This window comes from Pogoniulus pusillus, chromosome 3, assembly GCF_015220805.1.
Source record: "Pogoniulus pusillus isolate bPogPus1 chromosome 3, bPogPus1.pri, whole genome shotgun sequence".
Taxonomy (NCBI): domain Eukaryota; kingdom Metazoa; phylum Chordata; class Aves; order Piciformes; family Lybiidae; genus Pogoniulus; species Pogoniulus pusillus.
Genome location: NC_087266.1, coordinates 13,910,759 through 13,928,884, shown reverse-complemented (window position 1 = coordinate 13,928,884; position 18,126 = coordinate 13,910,759). Strand labels below are relative to the sequence as shown.

The 18,126-nt window shown below is 37.6% G+C and overlaps 1 protein-coding gene across 8 annotated transcripts in view; it reads right to left on the bottom strand.

Moving 5' to 3' along the window:
- CNTN5 (contactin 5) overlaps positions 1–18,126 on the bottom strand; it is a 736,829-nt gene that overhangs the window by 63,309 nt on the left and 655,394 nt on the right. For all 8 annotated transcript variants that reach the window (XM_064170433.1, XM_064170430.1, XM_064170397.1 and 5 more), the window contains 2 exons: positions 14,363–14,490; positions 13,273–13,448 (listed from right to left, as the gene is read on the bottom strand). In XM_064170433.1, coding sequence (XP_064026503.1) covers positions 13,273–13,448; positions 14,363–14,490 — 304 coding nt within the window. The remainder of the gene's footprint in view (positions 1–13,272; positions 13,449–14,362; positions 14,491–18,126) is intronic.

Sequence of the window (18,126 nt, the reverse complement as noted above, 5' to 3'; positions counted from 1 at the left end):
TGGGATGTGTGAGTGGAAAGACATTAAATTCACTGTGTTTAATGTAGAAGGATATATGGTCAAAAATTAGATTCTTGATCAAGGGGAATAAAGAGACATTTTAGCTTCCATTTAGATAAGTAGGAATTGACCAGGACCTCTAAAAAATGGTTTTATTTGCTGTTCAGTGGCATTTATGAAGTGGAGCCCTGGGTTAGGGTGCATCCCTCCCCTGGTAGAATAAACTCACCAAAACATGGATTTTGTTTTGAAAGTCAGGGAAAGATGCAATTGTATTTCTTATAGTTTAACAGTATAAACAGAAATAAGCTACTAGAGAAAAAAAAATATAATAACCTTAAGGAAGATGGGGAAAGGGTCAAAGTGTGGCAAAGCAGCAAAAGCAGCAGCAGCCAAAACAGCAGCCGGGGAAGATAGCAGGCAGGCTCAGCTCAGGCAGCAGAAGCCAGCACGGAGAAAGAACAAGCTGTGCTTCTGGACATAAAGCTCTTGATGCTCCAATGAAATTATATTAATTTACCCATTATTACCATTATATGGCCTATCCCTGGAATGTTCACCTCTCCTCTATGTCCTAGATAGAAAATCAGCTCAAACGGCCACAGGTGGACTTTACAAATTTTACAGATTCTTCCAAGTCTTGGAAGATGGATTATTTTGTTGATCAGTTTATCTTGTAACAAGAGGTTCAAGGCCACAGCAAGGCCTTGGGAGAGTTAACCTAATGTGGTGGCCTTCCAGATCTCCTCAACATATCACTGTGGCCACTGCTTGAATTTGAGCAATTACAATCCAGTTCACAAAATCTGCTAAGTAGAAATGCAGCAGAGACTCTAATAAGAAATGTATCTAAGGTCAGAAACTTTGCCTTCTGCTGTTAGTCCTGTCTCAGCGGTAAAAAGACATCACAATTCAGTAAAAGCTGGGACATCCCCTCTCCTTTAGGGAAGCCAGAAAGTAGGTTACATGGACACAGGTGCAGAAAAATACTCTAAGCTAACAGGAATTAGAATAGTCTGGTGTATCAGTAACCGTGTGATCCTAATATTAATCAAAGCTGAAATTAGTGCTGGTTACATTTATTTGTCTACATCTACATACTGGTTTATTAAGTGTATGTTTTTAAAAGCTGCTTTTTGTTGCACTAATTTTATGCAGGGCATATTTTGCAATGAAAGCACTATTTCAGAGCATCATTTCATTAGAAAAATGACATTTCTTGGCATTCTGAATATCATACATTACTTTTTTAGCCAAGTATCGTAAGTATTTATATTTGTTCAGCAAAAACTTCTAAGTAGAATATATCTTGTGTTTTACAGAACTTAAGGCTTAGAAAAACAACCCCAAAAAAATCCAAAGAGATGGGTTTAACAGTCAACTTCTGAAAGCTACGTACAACCTTCAAGGCCAGCATCAGCTATGGACCTGCTGTAACTCTGAACGCACTCTCGCAAGCAATAAACAAATAATAATACAACTATTTGTCCTGGAGTCCTGTATGCCCCTAAATTCCTCTCCCTCTGTGGTTTGAATGGGAGAGGTAAAGGCACGAAAACACCTGTTTTCCCCCTGCCCTGCAGGCGTGAAGCGGGGAGAGCAAGGGGCCCTTCTGGCACGAGGAGTGCCCGTGCAGTGCCCGCGCTGGGATCGGGCTGGGATTGGCTGTGGTCTTCGCGCCTAGGCAGTGGTAACTCTGCTCTTGGTCTAGGGAGGGTATAAATATTGGGGGACTTCCTGCCTTGGCATTCCTGCCTTAGATTTCGTCCCCACCTGAGCGTTTGTGCCTGCCTGAGAGTTCCCCCAGGCCTGGATAGATTCTGCAGCAGGAACCGCTGGCACTCTGCTCCAAAGATGGTTTCCACCCATTAGCACCCTTTATGCAGCCTCAATAGGCCTTAACGACACTCAGACGGCCTCTGAAAGAGAACGAGGGGACAAGCAGCTGGACTGCCTTTCTTTTAGCCAGCCTGGCTCACCTGTGAGTAAATTTTGGCTCAGCTATTGTTTAATAGCTTAGCCTTCTCCAACTTCTGACTTCCAAAATAGTCAAATTACCTCTGGTATCCTGGTAGATCTTCTCAACCGAAACTGAATCTGCTAATTAAAACTAAATGAATTTCTGTATATAATTTTGGGGGCAGGTTTTCGGGAAAATAACATAACTCTGTTTTGGTATAAATTCCTGACTCAGCCGCATCCATTCCCTGCCTCCACAACGCTATCGATGCTATCTGGTGTGACTAATAATTCTCTCTAGGACAATAAAGTATGGTATTGTTCATATTATGCTCCTGTGTATCCCATTCATCAAGTTCTGGGCAGCTCCAGTGTTTAGTGGTATGTCTCAATTTTGGTGCGAGATGTAAATGGAGTTAAGATGCTAAATTTTGGGTAAGATATAAAATGGAGATATGATGCTAAATTTTGAGGAGGGATGCTAAATTGGAGTGAAATATAAAATGGAGATAAGTTGTAAATTGAAGTAGGATGCTAAATTTTGGGTAAGATATAAAATGCAGATACGATGCTAAATTTTGGGGTGGGATGCTAAATTTTGGGGTAAGATGCTAAATTGGGGTAAGATATAAAATGGAGCTAAGATGCTAAATTCTGGGTTGAGATGCTAAATTTTGGGGTAAGATATCAAATGGAGATAATATGCTAAATTTTGGGGTGAGATGCTAAATCGGAGTGAAATATAAAATGGAGATAAGATGTAAATTGAAGTAGGATGCTAAATTTTGGGTAAGATATAAAATGGGACTAAGATGCTAAATTCTGGGTTGAGATACTGAATTTTGGGGTAAGATATCAAATGGAGATAATATGCTAAATTTTGGGGTGAGATGCTAAATTGGGGTGAAATATAAAATGGAGATAAGATGTAAATTGAAGTAGGATGCTAAATTTTGGGTAAGATATAAAATGGAAATATGATGCTAAATTTTGGGGTGAGATGCTAAATTTTGAGGTAAGATGCTAAATTAGGGTAAGATATAAAATGGAGCTAAGATGCTAAATTCTGGGTTGAGATGCTAAATTTTGGGGTAAGATACCAAATGGAGATAATATGCTAAATTTTGGGGTGAGATGCTAAATTGGGGTGAAATATAAAGTGGAGATAAGATGTAAATTGAAGTAGGATGCTAAATTTTGGGTAAGATATAAAATGGAGATACGATGCTAAATTTTGGGGTGGGATGCTAAATTTTGGGGTAAGATGCTAAATTGGGGTAAGATATAAAATGGAGCTAAGATGCTAAATTCTGGGTTGAGATGCTAAATTTTGGGGTAAGATATCAAATGGAGATAATATGCTAAATTTTGGGGTGAGATGCTAAATCGGGGTGAAATATAAAATGGAGATAAGATGTAAATTGAAGTAGGATGCTAAATTTTGGGTAAGATATAAAATGGAGATATGATGCTAAATTTTGGGGTGAGATGCTAAATTTTGGGGTAAGATGCTAAATTAGGGTAAGATATAAAATGGAGCTAAGATGCTAAATTCTGGGTTGAGATGCTAAATTTTGGGGTAAGATATCAAATGGAGATAATATGCTAAATTTTGGGGTGAGATGCTAAATCGGGGTGAAATATAAAATGGAGATAAGATGTAAATTGAAGTAGGATGCTAAATTTTGGGTAAGATATAAAATGGAGATATGATGCTAAATGTTGGGGTGAGATGCTAAATTTTGGGTTGGGATGCTAAATTTTGGGGTGAGATGCTAAATTGATGTAAGATGTGTCCCTGCCCATGGCAGGGGGGTTGGAACTAGATGATCCTTGTGGTCCTTTCCATTCCTGACTGATTCTATGGTCTTTCTCCTTAAGTCTAGCATGTTATTTGAAGTCATAGGTGTGTCTGAAATCGATGTAATTAGGTTTACCTATAAGGCACTGCTTGTAGTAATTTTTCAGAATTGGTGCCACCTAAACATCGTAGAGGCATTAGATGTGGAGATACCTCCCCAGACTCAAACAGGCTCTAAGAAATATTTAACATGCATACTTTGCTCAAAGAGAATCAATTTGTTGGATTTGGGTTTTGCACCCATTGCCCTTGTACTGGCAATTTGCAGAAGAGAGAAAAAAACCACCAGCGTGCAGAGAACTTACTGTTGGTGAATTAATGCATTTTTAGCCATCTCACACGAGGCCTTACAGAGAGGAAGCTGTACGTGGATCTTTTCCTTTCCATTTCATAAAGAGGCAGTGAATGGCTTTGCAGTGAAGTAACTTTTACATAGGGTTCTTCAAGTGAAGTGAATTACACTTACTCTTCCTGTGAGAGCCAGTTCATTATCTTGAGCCAGTTGCTAGGAAACCTCACTGTTAATCTGTCCGTTTATTTGCTGAATTTTTATCTCTAAAATAAGATTGTTCTTTCAGTGCCCAACCTTCTATTTTGAAGGCTTTGCACAACAACAATCTATAATGTGCCTGCGTTTGAAATGGAGCTCACAGTTACCCTGCAATGCACTTTCTTAACATTCTCTTGTTTACTTCCCCCTACCTCTTCCATGGAAGAATTAAATGTTGGCTTGATTATTAAGCAGTTTATCACATGTGTTCAGACTACAGAATCATATGTGGGAAAAAATATGAACCCAGGAACCTGAAAACATTCTTGTGGCTTTTTATCAGTGCTAGCTTTCATTTAATCTGTTGTAATACTGCTCATTTTCCACATTGAAAACCATACTTCCTTTCCACACTTCCAACTGCAGTTCTGTGAATGTAGCTCTGGTTCATCTTGCAAAGAGGGAGAAAAGGAAAGGTCAGCTCAAAATACTGGGTAATCAGTAAAGCTGATGTGGCAACTGGCAGGTCTCAGTTCCTGTGCTGTAAAGGCCTGGGGTCCAAAAAGGCTGGCAATTAGCATACCAGGGATTCAGGTTGGAAACTCACCTGGATGACACACAGTGAAACTTGTCTCTCTGCTTGGGAGGAATATGTCTAGAGCCAGTCGTGAGACTATTGTAATAATGATCTGGATTTAATAGAAGCTTAAATCAATGGGAAAAAAGAGTGGGCAAATGCTGACATTGTAGGAATTGTAGGAACTGTAGAAATTGTAGGAAAGCTTTTATTCTGAAAGCCTAAGGGATGGTGTTATTTTGTTGGGTTTTGTTTGTTTTACCATGACTATGGGGGTCTAACAAACTTGTCAGCTATCATCTAAGTCTCTTGACAGTGAAAAGTGAAAATGCTTCCCTACAAAATGGTTTCTATGCAGAAGAGAATGCTTGGAAGGGACAAAAACCTTGAAAAGTAAGGTTGTACTCTATATAAACTGAGAATAGTTAAACAGTGGTCTGATTTTAAATGAGGCTGAGATTTGTTCCTTAAAAAAGAATGACCTGGATTGTTAATGCTACATTATTCTGTTTAAATTATTATTTTAAATGTGTGGGTATTTTTACAGCAAACAGACAAGTAAGGTGAACTCCTGGACTCATACATTATTTGATTCAGCAAAAGAGCCTCTATTAATGAGATTCAGTCAGATTAAATTGAAAAATGATTTTACAGATGAATCCTGATTTTTGGACATAATTTATTAGCAGCAGAGTTTGGTTCTGGTGAATTTATCTAAAGCAAACTAATGATCATACAGAACAACCCCATGGCAGCATTAGTTTTGTACCATCAACAGTAATGAAAAACAGCAATACAATAAATTTCTTTTAAATTACACTGACAATTTATATGTGCATTGTGAGAGATTGCTGGCTTCAAGCCAACTTCTGTTCATAATGCCTTTAGGACAGTTTAAGTGCAATTTCATGTAAATTCTCATGTTTGAATACATCAACCACTTGCCTGTTTATGATGTTTACAGATTGCAAATATTGAATCTGTTAAAAAAGCAGCAGGTTTCTCTGCTGATATAGTGATAACAAGATATTATACTCTGAGTTCTGTTCTTTAATCATATAAGCAAATTTAGAACAAAGAAGATTAAATTATTGTTAGTGGATTTGTTGTGGTTAATAATATGATGTAGGGTAATAATTGTAGCATAGTAGAATCCAGGCTGATACAGGTTGACTGAGGGGTACCTAATAATACACGGATTTCATTTCCCCCATCTATAAGAAGAAGTGATGATTTTCAAAGTTTTCAGGTTCGTGGAGCTACAAAAATTATCCAGGGGAGTTGTGGAGCTTTCCAGTGGCAGTATTTTTGAACAGTTTGCATAGAGAAAGCAAATAATGAACACATTTGTTTGGGGGGAGCACTGGTACTTGGGAGAGGACGCTAGAAAGTGCTGAGCTATTGGGTGTAGATAGGGAGCACTTTAAAGTGTGTCTGCAAATAAGTTTGATTAATGTCTTTGAGAGAATGCAGAGGAAGAGATGAAGTAAAATGAGTATCAGATGTTAGGGAGTATGTTACCTACTGTGGTAGTTTTGTGAAATTTAGGAGTTAAAGAAAGAATAGAATAAACATTGAAAATGAGAGGGCACAAGAAAAGAGATGTGATGTGAAATGGCAGGCTTCAAGACAGAGTGGCCTCGTAGATATATGTTGCTAAATTCATATTCTGCATCTGAGTTGTTATCATGAGGAGAAAAAAATAAGACCTGTAAAGGGTACCTGTGCTCTTGTTTAAAGATGTGGAGAGTGAAAATGAGTATGGAGCTGCACATGATTTGAGTGGAATGGTGGTGATAATGGTGGATGAAGATGACATAAATGAAAGCAAAACACATCTGGGATGATTCTGCCATTTTTAAAAGATGTCAAAAAAGGAAGCACGAAGAGTAGACATATGAGTGAGATTTCCTGCATGAAGAATGTTGTGACAGCCTTAAATGGATGGAAATTTATTAGCAGGGTCCCTAGATCATGGCACAGTCTAGCAAAGAAAGATACCTAGATGGGATATAAAAAAGGCAATGTGGAGAGAGAGAAAAGGAATAAAGAGGAGTCTTCCAGGTAGCCAGCCAGAAAGAGTAGTCTCCTCTTCTCCTCTTGAGGATCTCCCCAGTGCAGTAAGTGATGAAGGAAGATGATGACTGCTGTAGTCTTTTATTTGGCGTCTGCTCAAACTTCCTATATGTTAATGTTGATGGGAACATGATAATTGATTGTGGCACTGTGATTGATTATTATGCTTATGAGCACTGGTATTGTTGGATAATATTAAGTATTTATATCACTGTTATCTACCTCACTGCATGCTGTGGTTTGGTTTACAAAATGAGGGCTGAAGTGGGCAGGAGGATGGGATGAGTTTCAGTCCAGTGGGAGACTCTTCCTATAAGACCTCACTATAACAACGCGATTGAAGTTTTCAGGTACAAGACCATGAGAAAAAGTCTCAGGACAAAAGCAGTGTAAGAATTGCAAGGGAGAAATTCTGCCAGGAGAGGTCCAGAAAACATTGCCACAACAGCACTTGAGAAAGGTTCCAGAGCTAGAAGAGAAACATAACAGAGCTGCAAAAGGAAGGCCTTAGCATTAGGAAAGCTGATACTGGTCAGATACTCAGACAATCAGCTGTGCTATTATTTCTCAGATTAGTGTCAAGCAGTTAAATGATCCATCAGCTGCAAATAAACAGGGAAAAGAATGGACTGTTATGAAATTTCTTTTATTTACCTTTCAGATTCTGCTCTTTAAAATGTTTCTTGTAAACAAGGGGAGGTACAAAATGCATTAGTAGAATACACCAGTGTAAAAAAATATTTGACTGTATTTCATGACTTTTTAATTACACTCATTTTTATAGTAATTTTATGCATGAGTTCTAAGAGTCTTGCATTTTCCATCCTCCATAAGTAAAATTAAAGAAGAGTTGCTACTTATAGAATCATAGAATTGACCAGGTTGGAAGAGACCTCTAAGATCATCCAGTCCAACCTAGCACCCAGTCCTATCCAGTCAACTAGACCATGGCACTAAATACCTCATCCAGGCTTATCTTGAACACCTCCAGGGATGGTGACTCCACCACCTCCCTGGGCAGCCCATCATCTCTCTCCTTACTCTCTATTCACAGCCAAAGGCACAGTCACTTGGGCACACCAGCAACATGTTTGGGTCTAGGAAATATTTGGAGTGTCATGCTCTAACACAGCGTGTAAGTATGTCTAAAAATTCAGCTAGCTTACTAGGGCTGTTTATATCCTGGAAGCAACATAGAGTGCATTATTAGACCATGATCTTAATTGTGTTTAGATTTTGAGTTGTGGTTACCAGCCATAAAATAAACATGTCAAAGATTTTTAGCTGGAAATCTTTATTCCATTCTGTATCCTCCCTAGTTTACAAGAGATTTGTATTACCAAAAGACAAGACATATTTCTATTTTGAAACTGCTTCTCATCACTCAAGTATTTAACTGTTGTAGCATGACAAATGGGCAAAACCTGGTAATGAGCATAGGGCTGAAATAGCTGGAGATTTGAATTGACAGTAATGGCTGTGTTCAGCTTCTTCCATCAGCAGGAAAGTGCTGCGACAAACGGTGAAACAAATTGATAGCGATGAGGTGGATATAGCAACATTACCCTGAACAGAAACTCTCTGTGCTTAGAGTACATATTTTCTAAAGGACTTTAAAAGCCATTGGTGTTTCCCTCAGTGTGGAGAGGAGGAACCCATTAAATAACCCTCCTGTTTGATTAGAATTGTTTGGGTTTATGTCTAATAAAAAGAAAAGACATTATTATTAGCAGCCTGCTGTTTTAATTGATTCCATGTAGTGTAGAATTTACTGCTGCCTATTTACAAAAATGCTTGGCAAATTTTAATCTTAACGTGTAGAAAATGATTAAAGTACTACAACAAACTAAGGCAAGACTTGAAAATGTAAGGGAATGTGCTGGGTTATCAGCTTGAAGTCTCTGGCGCTAGGCAGAAGGTAATGTATCGTCCAGTCGGCCTCTAGTGGCCTTTTCTAAGTCTGTGTAGATTTCAATTCACTTTCCTGTGAAAAAATGACCACTGTAAAATATTACATGAGAAGTTGTGCTTATTGCTTCCCATGGTGGCAGTTTTAGTTAAGATCAAAGACCAAGAGGATATTGAGACTCAATGACTTTTCTGAGTCTGAAAGGCTCTCATGTAGGTTAAGGTGAGGGACACTAAGAGCAATGCTGCAGATTGCCATTCAGTGGATAACCACAATAAATCATTTTTCCTAGCTGCCATGAAAACGGTATTGGCCCTCAGACACAAAACTGGAATGAAGACAGTTGGTTGAAAATCTACTTGCAAATCAAATGTCTTTATCTAGAAACCTATGAGACAGGATTAAGGTCAGTGTAGATCATAGAAAATTACAAATAGAATTTTGACCAAGACTTCTGGATTAGGCAATAAAGGACAGAAAGTCAAAGTTACTCTAAGAGAAGCAAGCAGGTGTATATTTTGGGTGCTCAAGAGCACACTGGTGGTTCTAGAAGAAAATCTTGTCAATTAGGTCTTCCATGCAGAATTGTTTCTATGAATTACACAGATGACCCCTCACAAAATATAAAATGCTATTGAGTCTTTTGGGATGCAAAGTAAGGTTTTCCTAAGGCAATGCAACCTTTTCATTGCATTTTTGTTCTGCTTACAACTGTACCGTGGAGTTGTGCATACACAATATTTGCGATGCTTGTCTTTCCTCAAGTGTGGTCTACAGCTGTCACTCTAGTGGAGTTTGGTCTCTTTTCCCTAATATTCTCTTCATGTCAAGCTTTGTTCAACTTGACATCCTTACCACACTTCTCTTCTAGCTAGGCTAGAGTGAAGCACCCAAAGTACTTAAATTGCTATAGGTACTAAATCCTTGGTAGCTCAGTAAATAAGAACAAAACCACTTCCAACTTGTATAAAATGGAATCCTTGGTGCCAAAAATGCTGACACTTGAGTTTTGGGTATTTTTTTGGTACAAAAGCTATAGATATGATGTTGAAACAAGCAAAGCAGTGCGTGTTACTGTCCTTTCCCTTTTAATTGTAATTGCTAGGGAACATGCAGTTTTAGCAAATGGAAATTTATCTGCAGCCCACGTAAATGCTACTTTCATAACACTGCATCACGTAGCAGAATGTTCATCATACTTAACACCTGGGTCTGCCACAGCGAAAGTATGAGCAATGCAACCAACAGTGAGAGGCTGACAATGGTTTTGTTGTTAACAAACCCCATTGCAGTAATGTTCAATTTGTCAGGCTTTCAATCAGGTAAAATCTAAACAAGCTCATGTTGGGTTTTTTTTTTCAATCTGGTGAACTATCAGTCTGTGCAGAACAAAATGGAAGTATAATTCTATAGCTTCATGCACACAAATCATACTGTTTTTCTTAAACGCATTGCATTGAAAAGCATTTTGTTTAGAAACAACTTATGCAATTAAAAAACTATTTCATTCAGAAATGTAAAATGAAAGTGCTGTGGGTGGAATTCCATGAGATTTCAGATTGCTTTTTTTTTTTTTGTTGTTAAACCTGTGGCTTTATCATAGTGTATCACTTTGAAATGGGACAGGTTAAAGGAGGGTACATGAGAAGGAAAACAGAAGCTTTATTTTGCTTTCCCTTGGTACCTGGTCAAGTTTTAGTTTTTAGCAAAGAAATAGATTTTGATCCTTGTGACTAATTTCATATGGCAGCTGTGATTAACGGGAATTGTAAGGAGATATAATACACAATATCCCATAAATGAGTGGTTATGGGAATTACAGAGAGTTTGTATCAAGACATAAAAAAATACTGCTGTAGTACTACAATCACCCCTTTCAGGTTTAGCATCACTCAAATGATCCATCTTCATTTTGAGACAAGGCAAAAATCATGATAGGACTTCTAGTGAATGGAGATCTGCTACGTTCACAGAGGGAAGGATGTGTCATATGTACTCAGAAAGTGACAGTGGGGATTGCTCTAATAGAGTCATGCCTTGTTATCTCTTGTTGTCTGAAGTACCTCCTGCCCCATCCTGCCTGTAACGTGTTAATAGGTACATGCAGCCATTTCCCAGTTGATCCAATCATGCTCTTCCGTTCTCTCTTTAGAGTGAAAATCAGAAAAGGAATGTCTTGACTTTTAAATAAGTTAGGAATGAAGGTACATGGAGCATGGCTTGACTGTCTTTTGTATGAGCAATCTTGTAAAGGAAAATGAAAGTAGTCCAGCCTAAAAATACCAGGATCTGGTGCTTTCTTTTGGTATTTCTTTAAGCTTGAATATTATGTTACTTTTTGAGCACTTGCTTAACAGTGACAAGGTAGGCTGAAAAACACTCAGTGCCTTCTGTCCAGCCTGATTTTATTTTCTGATCAGTTAAGGATATTCATCTGTATTCATCTAGCCATTGAGCATCGATACATTATCAGTGATTAATACTCTTCATTTATTAACTCAGCAGTGATCAGCAAAGCAGTGAGAAGGAAATCATAGATTCATACTAAAAGTAGCTGGTTAAATTGGTTGTATTTTAGCAAAATTTTGTTCATGACAGGACATAAAAATAATCAATGATTTCAGTGAGGTTTTGCATGAATATTTGCCTGAAAATATGTCATCTACCAGGGTTTTGATTTGAATGAGCTTTATTTCTACCAATTGGAGGGGTTTCTCTCATATAAATGAAATTAATGAGGAATTCATTTGAAAGATCTACAAAATCCTGTTTTCAGAAAAGAAATGAAATTACATTACATTATCTTTTCTTTGATAGCAGAAATTACTTAGAAAATTTCTTAGCCTAAGGATTCTTCTCAGTGTGCAAAAAATTTCTTCAGCACAGAAGATGCTGAAATGCACTGAAGGAATTATGTTACACATTTTAGATTTCACATTTTTGGAAATTACTTGAAGTTAAACTTTAATCATAAGATGTTTTATTGAATCAAACAGTATTTTACTCTTGAAAAAAAAAAGAATTATAGGTTTCCTTCATATGTATTTAGTTCTCAATTTTGAATATCAGACTTCCTCAGATGAAGAGAAGTATGGTAAGATCCCTCACCCTAAGTGATATACTTTATTAATGTGAGGGTTTTTTTCTGATTAAAAAGCTTATTGATGTTTATAAAACCAAAGCCAAACAAAAACAAACTGGAAAATGAATAGAGTCTAATTTCCATGAAGGCAAATGGAATAAATTGATTGCAGCTGACATGATTTTTAATGCAAAGTTAACTTCACTACATTGTACTCAAATTAAATACATTTACTTTTAAAATTCCCTGACCTTTGTGAGCTTCATTTTTCTCTGTTAACATATTGTGGGCATTTGATTTACATTTCATTAGTGGGAAAATTTAGTTAAATGGTTGTAGATTCTACTTCCATACTCGTTCTCATGCAAGGCAATTAGAAAAGAAAGTGTTTAGAGATGAAAATATATTCTAGGCAAGTAAAAACACTGGGAAGCAAGGGCACTCCAACAGTGTGCTAGTTTGAAGCAGGCTAGAATGTCTTGGTGAGAAGAACTAGATTACAGGCTGTGAAAGGAAAACAATGGTGATGTCTACTTTGCTCACAGGCTTGCTGAGATGTATGGGAACAAGAAATAAAAACATAGATAATCTCTTTCGCTGGGGCTGCTGGCTGAGCTGCATCTCTCTAACCTCAGCCTCCATTTTGGACTAATCCACTTTGCTTCCTAACCCTCTGGCTGAACCTCCATTCTTCCTTGGGACTGGGGTAAGGTTGAGAGGGGTAGGGGGAAGGTAAAGGGGTGGTTGGGAGCCCCTCCTGGGGACTTAGGTTTCTGGGAGGGGAGTTGTGTTTCTGTATTACCTTTTACCTTGTATATTTCTGTCTATAACTGTATATACTGTAGCTATCTGCTTGTATATTGTGCCAGCTGTAAATATAAGGCTTCATTCATATTTCCAGAGCCAGCTGAGTCTAGTCTGGGTGATTTCTAAAGTGTGTGGGAGGGTGGGGAACACCCAAAACCATCACAAACAGTCACGTTATCTGTGAGAAAGACATCAATGCTTATAGCAGCAGCCTTTGTTAAAATGGGCAGAAGAATGTAAGGAGAGTTTGATCAAAATGACTGTTCCCTCATAAAGATGATTGGATGCCTCACCAATAACAATGTACAAGTTTATGTTTAATATCTTCCTCGTTAACAGTACCTGAAGTGGTTCTACTGAGCTGGGGTTTGCACCTCCTCCAGCTAACATTTCTTTCCAGCATTAGTGAAGTCTTTAAATTTGGTCTGAGTTTGGTAAATGTGAGACATGTAAAAGCATGCAAATTTCTATCAGATCACAGCACACAGGTGACAAATGCACGATCACTTACTGCCTTGATGCTTTCAAAGTGTCCACCTTCTTTGTCAAAGTCAATTGGCTGCCCATTGAGTGTCCAATAGAAGGTGACATCTAGCGTGCTGTCATGAAGGGCTTTGCAACTGAGGACAATGCTTTCTCCAACTGTTAACTCTATCTTCTTGGGAGTCAGCTCTATTCTTGTAGGTTCTTGAAATATAGAAGTATTTGGAACATTTAGATGGAAGTGTAGTTATAGTGCAAAGCTAAAATAGTATGATTGAGTTTTGCTCAGTCTCCCAGAGCTTACTTTTACTGTTTATTTCAAATGCATAATTACAAATGCTGAAATATATTCATAATGCACACTAAGACAAGATAGGGTGAACAGAAAATACAGGCCAGTTTCATGGAGATATCAAATCAGGATCCTGAACAACAATCTATAGACTTCCAAGATGGGTTATTTTATTAATTTTATTAGTCTCATAAAGAGCTATTCATTTTTGGGTTTATTTTTTTTAAGACTTAAAGCATATGGTTCTTCTGAGTGCATGGTTTGTCAGTTAAAATATAAAAGCATTTTTTCAAACATACTAAATGTAGAAAGTAGGTTGAAAAATGAAGTTATAAGACTTGGATTGAAAACTTAAAACCAAGAGCCATGTAAGAATTTATATGAGAAGTGACCCAAAAAAATCTGATTTCAAAATTAGCTGCATCTCAGTGATGTGATTATTACTACTGTTTTAAGGAGCTATCTTTCCTTACATTTTATATTGGTGTATTATTCCAGTCTTTAGCTTTGTTCCTATGCAGAAAGAGATGGGGTGAGCGCTCAAGTTCAAAATACATTGAGATACTGATTCTTTTAGTTACATAATGGTTTATAATTGGAGTGTTTTAATATATATATATTAATTCTTCTGCCACATGGCAGCTGGAGTATGAAATCTGACGCGGGAGCATATTGTTTGATCAGGTGGAGGCAATCTCCCCTGTTTGTTCGAAATGTGTTTTTTTATACTGCCTATACAAAGTTGTGTGATTGACTGGGGAGTCTAAGGAATAATAAAATATTATTAAAGAGAAATCATCATTACCATAAAAGCATTTTTTCATACCTTTAACAGATACTGATGCAACGATTTCTGCAGATCCAAATACATTTACGCCTTGGCATAAGTACCGTCCTTCATCTGACTTGGAAGCATTCAGGATTCGCAAGCTCCCATGCGGAAGAATAGTTATCCTGAAAAGGATAAGTACATAAACATATAACTATATCTCCTCTCCTATCAGCTAAAGTCCAGAATTATATCTTTTAGAGCTAAAAAACAGGATTAAGGAAAGCTGCCTCTGGAGCAAGGGTTGATGAAGATGATAATTGAATTCTCTTTTGTTTCAAAAAGGTTGTAATAAACCCATTTTACTCCTTCTTCTTCTTCCTTAATTCAAAAGGTTTCAGGGAGTCATCAATGGATTAGTATCCTTTGACACTTAGCAGTGGTGAATTTTAATGTACCCTTTGTAAAAAGTGAGAAAGGTGATTCTTCCTAATTCGTCTTTAAAATTTCACTGCTGTATTATTGTCAAATCACATTTCAATATCAAGCACAGGCTGTGTCATTTAGAAAAAAAAATGACCTTAAATTAAATCTGAGAAGAATGGGAAATAAAATGTAAAAGAGGACTGGAAAAAAAGCATAAAATTAATTGCATCTGGTCAAAATATGATTTATGGCATTATTACACAGTGTAGCACAGGGACTTAAATAATCTCTGCTTTTTTTGTAGCTCAGCTTTTATTATTTTCTTTGAGTTCTTGCATAATTGCAGGCCTACTACATCTCCAGATAAGTAGCTCCACTCAAGCATGGTCATGAGAAATGTCGTTCAGCCATTTACATTCAGGAGTTTCAAATTTTGGCTTTGCTTACAAAATATTAATCATTAAGTCCATGAAGCTAGAGTTGAAAATTAACAGACATTTACTGTTCTAAAATGACAAACCCCCCCAAATTTATTAAAATTTATTTGTTAAAGCTGCATCCCTGGAAGAGCAGTAAATAGTCATTGCTCCTTTCCTGAACAGAAAACTAGAAGCCTAAAAGGAACACAGCAACTCTTAACATGACATTTAAGCCAAGCCTTGTTTACAGATGCTGTATAATCTTTCCCAGGTTGGGCAGAGTTTATGGCTCACTGAAAGGACATGGGAGACCAGACAGGCATGGACACTGAGAGCACATAATCCTCAGCAAGTGTTTTCAGATATCACACAGAAGTAGAGGAGGACATGCTTCCTTCTCCTGCACTTTGACAGTGAGGTAAGACCTCTCTGTCTGTGCAAGAGAAAGAGATTAACTTAGCATGTGTGTGGCTTTTCCTCAGTGGTGTTGGATTTTAAGATCTGCCTCTTCAGAGAGGACTTTCTATCTGTTAGTATAGTGATTAGCACTCCTTCCACTGGGTGTTCCCTCTTGAGGTTATGATCATAGAATCAACCAGGTTGGAAGAGACCTCCAAGATCATCCAGTCCAACCCATCCCCCAGCCCTATCCAGTCAACTAGATCATGGCACTAAGTGCCTCATCCAGTCTTTTCTTGAACACCTAGAGGGACAGTGACTACCTGAAGGGTGGTTGTGGCCAGGAGGAGGTTGCTCTCTTCTCTCAGGTGGCCAGCACCAGAATAAGAGGACACAGCCTCAGGCTGCACCAGGGGAAATTTAGGCTGGAGGTGAGGAGAAAGTTCTTCACTGAGAGAGTCATTGGACACTGGAATGGGCTGCCCCGGGGAGGTGGTGGAGTTGCCGTCCCTGGAGCTGTTCAAGGCAAGGTTGGATGTGGCACTTGGTGCCATGGTCTAGCCTTGAGCTCTGTGGTAAAGGGTTGGACTTGATGATCTGTGAGGTCTCTTCCAACCCTGATGATACTGTGAAAAATACTGTGAAAAAAAGTGACTCCACCACCTCTCTGGACAGCCCATTCCAATGGCAAATCACTCTCTCTGTGAAGAACTTCCTCCTAACACCCAGCCTATACTTCCCCCAGCACAACTTGATGAAAAATCATGGAAGCACAATATGATCAGAAATCATGGAGGGCACAATGTTGTTTACTCTTGTGAGTAAACAGGAGTAAGGATTATCAGGTCTGGGTAGGGCTCTTCAGCAGCCAAAAAAGGAACGTGTTAAAATGCAAAGCATAGTTACCTCTGATTTAAAGTAGGAGTGATTCACCGAAGGCTTAAGATTCATTAATGCGCTCAAATTAAATCACTAAGATGAGATTGGGTATTTTTTTTTCTAATGAAAAAAAGAGTAATGTCCCCTATTCTTTGACTCTATGAAAATGGTGGTTTATTATCTAAAGGTTTATAAACATTGTGGCAGAGAAAGCACAATTTAATTCCAGTGAAAAATGTACTTCTATTCACTTCACATGTGAAACCACTCACTGCTCTCAAAAGAGAGACCAAAGAAAATAATATCTTGAAAAGTGGATGGGGCAGAGGAAGGACATGTCAGCTATCAAATTTGCTAGTGCAATCTGATGATGTATCTCTCAACTTCCTCTAGACAAATATGATTCAGGTTTTGAGTCACAGGACATGTCTTGTGTATTAAGATGTATTAAGCAAATGCCTCTGCATCACTTTTGGTTGGTTGGTTTGCATTTTTTTTTTCCTAGTAAATAAGAAAACCTGAAATTTGGTTATAATTTGATGAAGCGGTTTGCTTTAGGAGCTGACAGGTATATAAGCTTCCTTCTTTTCCTCTTAGTGTAAGCTTCATTTTCCCATGAAGATACTCTTTGATCAATGCTCTGAGGACATGGTATCATTAGTATAACAATAGCCTCTGAGGAACAGTAATAGTTTTCATGAATATATTGCCAGCATCCAACAAAGGAAAGGATATTCCTACAGTGTTTCCAAATTATAAAAGCTTATACACAGCATAAGTCCTAATATGAAACTGTTTTTCATTCTGAGCTTGGAGGGAAAGAAAGTCAGATGCATATGGAAGATCATCTAATGAATCTTATATGTGTTATTGGCTACATTTCTATTTAGCTGAAAGCTCTTGTTATCCATGAATAGAAGAGTAATCGCTCAATCAAAGCAATTGCAAACACATTTGCTAGTGAATTATTTCACACAGAAATTAATACTTTCCTTAAAATGCCTTAAAATGGCATTCATCTGTTCTTTATTTGTGTGTATGTGTTTGGGAAACAAGCCAGAGGCTGTTTTTGATGGAAACCAAAATGCTTTATTTATTCACAGAACACTTGCTGCACGCAGCAGGAACATAGACTTCTCCTTCCCCACCAACATTGGGTAGCATGTCCACATTTTTTAACAAGAAAATACTGGATTAGAAGGGTTTTAGCTTCATAAATAAAAGGGAAGCAAAGATAGAAGAAATGGGGTTGGGATAGAGTTAAGGATAATTATGGAAAAGGCCTCTAGGTTATTAATTTAGTAGAAATTGAAGCTTTAACAGTATTGGATAAGAGATAAATGTGATAGTTTGGAGATTATTGTCTAACAAAAATTCATGGTAATCACATAAAGGAGCTAGGTGTCCATTCAAGGACTCTGAAAAATATGGCTCATAAGCTTGTGTCTCTGTAGAAAAGAGTTTTTGTTTTCATATATCTAATAACAAAAGAAGAAGAAGAGATGAGCGTTAATGTCTTAGAGTCAATAAGCATGTTGGCTTAAGATCAATAGCAGCAAAGATTTTAGCAGGAGGTATTAGGAAAGAATAATCAAAATATGACAGCAGATGAAGATGAGATAAAATTCAGCATGATTTAACTGAAGTACACTGAATGAAACAAAGTTGTTATTATATTTTATAAACATTTTTCTAGAG